This window comes from Populus euphratica, chloroplast (assembly GCF_000495115.2).
Source record: "Populus euphratica chloroplast, complete genome".
NCBI lineage: Eukaryota > Viridiplantae > Streptophyta > Magnoliopsida > Malpighiales > Salicaceae > Populus > Populus euphratica.
In genome coordinates this window covers 2,501-7,500 of record NC_024747.1, presented here as the reverse complement: position 1 = coordinate 7,500, position 5,000 = coordinate 2,501, and the positions used below count along the sequence as shown (strand labels likewise).

General features: G+C 28.7%; 3 protein-coding genes and 3 non-coding genes across 6 annotated transcripts in view; 4 read left to right on the top strand and 2 right to left on the bottom strand. All coding sequences in view use genetic code 11, as the record gives it.

The window, feature by feature from the left end:
* The first annotated feature begins 562 nt into the window (after nt 1-562).
* On the top strand, nt 563-650 carry trnS-GCU. The gene has a single exon. It is a non-coding gene; the product is annotated as a tRNA-Ser (tRNA).
* Nucleotides 651-801: 151 nt separating this feature from the next.
* Nucleotides 802-912, bottom strand: psbI (photosystem II protein I). The gene has a single exon. It carries the CDS (start codon nt 910-912, stop codon nt 802-804), a length of 111 nt encoding a protein of 36 aa, YP_009054413.1.
* A 413-nt stretch (nt 913-1,325) lies between these two features.
* psbK (photosystem II protein K) lies at nt 1,326-1,511 on the bottom strand. The gene has a single exon. The coding sequence runs from the start codon at nt 1,509-1,511 to the stop codon at nt 1,326-1,328; it is 186 nt and encodes a 61-aa protein (YP_009054412.1).
* Nucleotides 1,512-1,869: 358 nt separating this feature from the next.
* trnQ-UUG lies at nt 1,870-1,941 on the top strand. Its single transcript has one exon. It is a non-coding gene; the product is annotated as a tRNA-Gln (tRNA).
* A 1,257-nt stretch (nt 1,942-3,198) lies between these two features.
* The window catches only part of trnK-UUU, a 2,622-nt gene continuing 820 nt past the window's right edge, over nt 3,199-5,000 (top strand). Inside the window, exon 1 of the tRNA in view lies at nt 3,199-3,235. This is a non-coding gene — a tRNA (tRNA-Lys). The remainder of the gene's footprint in view (nt 3,236-5,000) is intronic.
* matK (maturase K) overlaps nt 4,000-5,000 on the top strand; it is a 1,521-nt gene continuing 520 nt past the window's right edge. The window contains exon 1 of the mRNA in view: nt 4,000-5,000. This exon is cut by the window's right edge and continues 520 nt beyond it. Within this exon, the coding sequence (YP_009054411.1) occupies nt 4,000-5,000 (1,001 nt within the window).

Genomic DNA, 5,000 nt, shown 5'->3' with positions numbered 1-5,000 from the left:
AACCTAATGAGGATTAGGAAAAGAAGACTCGTTGGGTTGATTCTATATTAGAAGAATGGAAAAAGTCCTGTTCTTTCAATAACAACAAGTATTTTTGAATCAAATAAAATAACTTTTTTTATCTTATCTAATTTGTTGCAACAAAAAATAAAAAATGGCCCGTGACACGGGCCAGGACGCGGAAATAAAAAAAGACTTTTCGGACGAAATGAAAAAATAAAAATAAAGAATAGATTAAAAAAAATATATAGAATTCTAATTTCTAATATTAATATTAGAATATTCTATTAAAATTCAAATATTAATAATTATAATAATTATTAGAATAATATATTATTAATATAATATTAATTATTTAATTTAAATAGTAAATTACTATAATACTAAATAATACTAATTAGAATAATAATATAGTAATATAAAAATAATAATAGTAATAAAAAAATAGTAATAAAAAAGGTAAAAAAAAAAAAGAAAGTATAGAAGAAGGACTTTTTTTTTCAAGCCCTACTTGTTGTGTATTGTTGTGTAATGTAACATAGGAATTATCTTTTCTCAATTGGGAGAGATGGCTGAGTGGACTAAAGCGTCGGATTGCTAATCCGTTGTACGAGTTATTCGTACCGAGGGTTCGAATCCCTCTCTTTCCGGTTCCGTTGATGACTTGGTATTTTTTTTTTCAAGTCTTTTTCTTTATTTATTTTCTAATAGTTAAAGATGTAGAATAGATAAAATTCTAAGAACATTTAATAAAAATAATAAAAATAAAAATCAAGTAAGGAAAAAGCCTTATTTTTTTTTTTATTCTTCACGTCCAGGATTACGCCCTGGATCATTAGATAAAAATCCAAAGATGAAAAGGGAAACAAAGAATATTACTACTGTGTAAACAAAGAGTTTGAGAGTAAGCATTAGACAATCTCCAAGATCTTTTTTTTTTGTTTGGAAAAAAAGAAAATAGATTCTCTATTTTTATACCATATATCCTATTTTGACACCAAGAAATGAAGTGGTTTCTAGAAATTTTTCGAAATGGAAAGGCATTTTTCTAAATTCATTTGTAATAAGAGTCGAGTCTTTCGTGCCAAAAATTTTCTTTCATACCGAAAATTAGATATTTCGGGGGGCTCTAACCGAATAGGTTTCTTTTAATAGAATGGAAAAAAGAGGAGCATGGGGTAGGTAATCTATATTTTTCACGTTTATACAATAACTTCAATGTTTGAATCAAGGGCCTATACTATAAGACTTATCTGATCTTATCAATTATTAGAATTTTTTATCTTGAATAAATCATGAATTATTCTAGGACAGTATTCAAAATCTCATCGAAAACTTACAGCAGCTTGCCAAACAAAGGCTAATAGAAAAAAGAACAGAGGGATTACTGGCATAACATCTACGATTGGATTCAAAAAAGCGTAGGCTTCAGGCAATTTTGTGAAGAAAAAACTGCTTGAATCAAGGGCAAAATTAAGACAGATACAAATCAAATTTAAAATATTAAGCATAACAAACATTTTGTTCTTGAAGATAATTGTATTTTGACTGAGTTATTAATATTCATATAAAAATGGATATAAATTAATATTAATATAAAATAGAGTTAAGGTAGACAAAAAACTTTAAACTCAGCCAATCAAAAATCCTTCAATTATCAGCTAAAATAAAGAATAAAAGAAATCATATTTTCATACAATATCTTAATGGAATTCTATATTATGATCAATAAATTCAGTTTAATTCTATATCTACACATATCAAAATACGAACAACAAGCTAATCCAGTTCATAGATATTTTGGGGGACGGGAATTGACAAAGAACCAATACCAATATTAGTTTTATTAGTTTTGAATCAAAATAGAAATGGGGCGTGGCCAAGCGGTAAGGCAACGGGTTTTGGTCCCGCCATTCGGAGGTTCGAATCCTTCCGTCCCAGAGCATATTTCTTTTCTATATCAAAATTATATATATCAAAATAAAGATTGTTTTTTTGAACAACAAAAGTAAGACGGGTTTTTCATTATATCTTTATCCTCGGGCTGGTTTAGGGTAAAAAAAAAAGGAAACAATGAATTCATCTGAACCTCTTTGGCTTTGTACCTATAAAAAGAGAGTCTAGCATCCAATAAGATGGAATCGTTCTTTATTTGAATTTGATTTCTCATTCATTATCCCACACCCCATGATCATTTTCAATGTGTGTTCGAATCTCATTAACAAACAAAGAAAATACATATGTTACACATTTCTTTTTCGCCCTATTCATTTGTTTTATTTTAAATCATTGATGGTTTAATCTGAATCTGAATATGGGATTTATCTCTTTTATGATGATAAAACGGAGTCCTTACTATAAACTATAAAACGTTATTCAAATAATGATATCGAGATAAGCTATTTTTTAATTTAATAATTTAATTCGTTTAATTTAATGATTTTTTATGAGTCCTTGGTACTTGAAGAAGTGTGGGATTCACGACTCGGTCCTATCGAGTCACTTGAAGATGAAGATTCGAAGAGAACTACTTATTTCTTCGTCTTATCTTATTGGTTTGCTAATATTCGTATTGGAAATCAAAAAATATTTATATGATTCAATAAAATATCAATAAAATATGGGGTTAATTTGAATTAATTCTTTTGTTTTCTTCATTGTGTATTTTTTTATTAACAGATTTACATTCATATTGACAACAGTGTATCAAATAAATATAATCCGATCTGGGTAATTAGATCTTATCTGTAGATTTATTTATATCTATTCCAGTGGTTTGGTTTTTTTTTTTTTTTTCTTCATTCAAATGAAATGATAGGTTTATTGGATTTGCTGTGATACAAAAGTCTTTTTTTGATTGGGAAAAAAAAATGGAAATGTATTGAATGTATTGTTATATTAGAAAAATGTATAAAAATGAATATTTCCATTTTTTAATATAAGAATAGATAGCATAAGAGACAAGAGATAATCTATAAATTTTGACTTTATTAAACTTTATCTATACTTTATTTAAATTTAACTTTATCTATTTTTTTATCCGAATCAATTAGAAATTTTTCTATTTCATTTCGTGTTCATTTCTTGTTAGTTTAATGTTTTGATTGTGTCGTACGATTCAATCTCTTTATTTATTCTCTTTGATTTATTTTGATTTTTGATTCCGATTCTATCTACATAACCTAATTATTTGTATTTGGGTTGCTAACTCAATGGTAGAGTACTCGGCTTTTAAGTGCGGCTAACAGCTTTTACACATTTGTACGAAGAAAGGGATTCGTCCATACCATCGGTATTATTTGTAAGACCACGACTGATCCTGAAAGGAATGAATGGAAAAAACAGCATGTCGTATCAATGGAGAATTCTGAGAATATTTGATTCTTACCGGATCGGCTCCAAAGAAACCTTGTTTGAATTCTTGGTGCGTAACATAAAAACAAATGAATTCAAATTCAAAGTTGGGGTTGGGTCGAGTTAATAAATGGACAGAGCTCCGCGGCTCCAATTATAGGGAAATAAAAAAGCAACGAGCTCCCGTTCTTAATTTGAATGATTTTCCGATCTAATTAGACGTTAAAAATAGATTAGTGCCTAGTGCGGGAAAAGCTTTTTCTTGAGTGGATTTTCGATTTTTTTAATGAGTCCTAACTATTAGCTATTCTCCACTATGAAGGGGAGTTGAATGTGTAGAAGAAAAAGTATATTGATAAAGCAATTTTTTTTCCAAAATCAAAAAAGAGTGATTGACTTGAAAAATTAAAGGATTTCTAGTCACCTATTACCCTATAAATGAACATAAACCAATTAGAAATGAACATAAACCAATTAGATGGAAAAAAGAGAGGATAGAGGGTCCGTTGGTGAGTTTAACTATTTCCGAGGTATCTATTCTTTTTATATTATACTATTTTGTTTTTATGGTATCGCACTATGTATCATTTAATAACCCAATAAACTCCCTATCTTTGCTTCAATCAAATCGAATTAAAAATGAAAATAGAGAAATCTCAAAGAAATTTAGAAATAGATAGATCTCGAAAAAATGACTTCCTATACCCACTTATCTTTCGGGAGTATATTTATACATTTGCTCATGATCGTGACTTAAATAGATCTATTTTGTTAGAAAATGTAGGTTATGACAATAAATATAGTTTACTAATCGTAAAACGTTTAATTACTCGAATGTATCAACAGAATCATTTGATTATTTCTGCTAATGATTCTAACCAAAATACATTTTTTAGGTATAACAAAAATTTGTATTTTCAAATGATATCGGAGGGGTTTGCAGTTATTGTGGAAATTCCATTTTCCTTACGATTAGTATCCTCTTTAGAAAGATCAGAAATAGTAAAATCTCATAATTTACGATCAATTCATTCAATATTTCCTTTTTTAGAGGGCAAATTCCCACATTTAAATTATCTGTCAGAGGGACTAATACCGTACCCCATCCATCTAGAAAAATTGGTTCAAATCCTTCGCTATTGGGTGAAAGATCCCTCCTCTTTGCATTTATTACGACTCTTTCTTCACGAGTATTGGAATTTGAACAGTCTTATAAAGAAATCTATTTCCTTTTTTGTAAAAAAGAATCAAAGATTCTTCTTGTTCTTATATAATTCTCATGTATATGAATACGAGTCCGTTTTCTTTTTTCTTTGTAAGCAATCCTTTCATTTCCGATTAACATTTTATCAGGTCTTTCTTGAGCGAATATATTTCTATGGAAAAATAGAACATTTTGTAGAAGTCTTTACTAAGGATTGGGGGGACAGCCTATGCTTGCTCAAGGATCCTTTCATACATTATATTAGATATCAAGGAAAATCCATTTTTGTCTCAAAGGATACGCCTCTTCTGATGAAAAAATGGAAATATTACCTTGTCAATTTATGTCAATGTCATTTTGATGTGTGCTTTCAACCCCAAAAGATCCATATAAACCCATTTTCATTATACAAGCATTCTTTCGCCTTATTAGGTTATCTTTC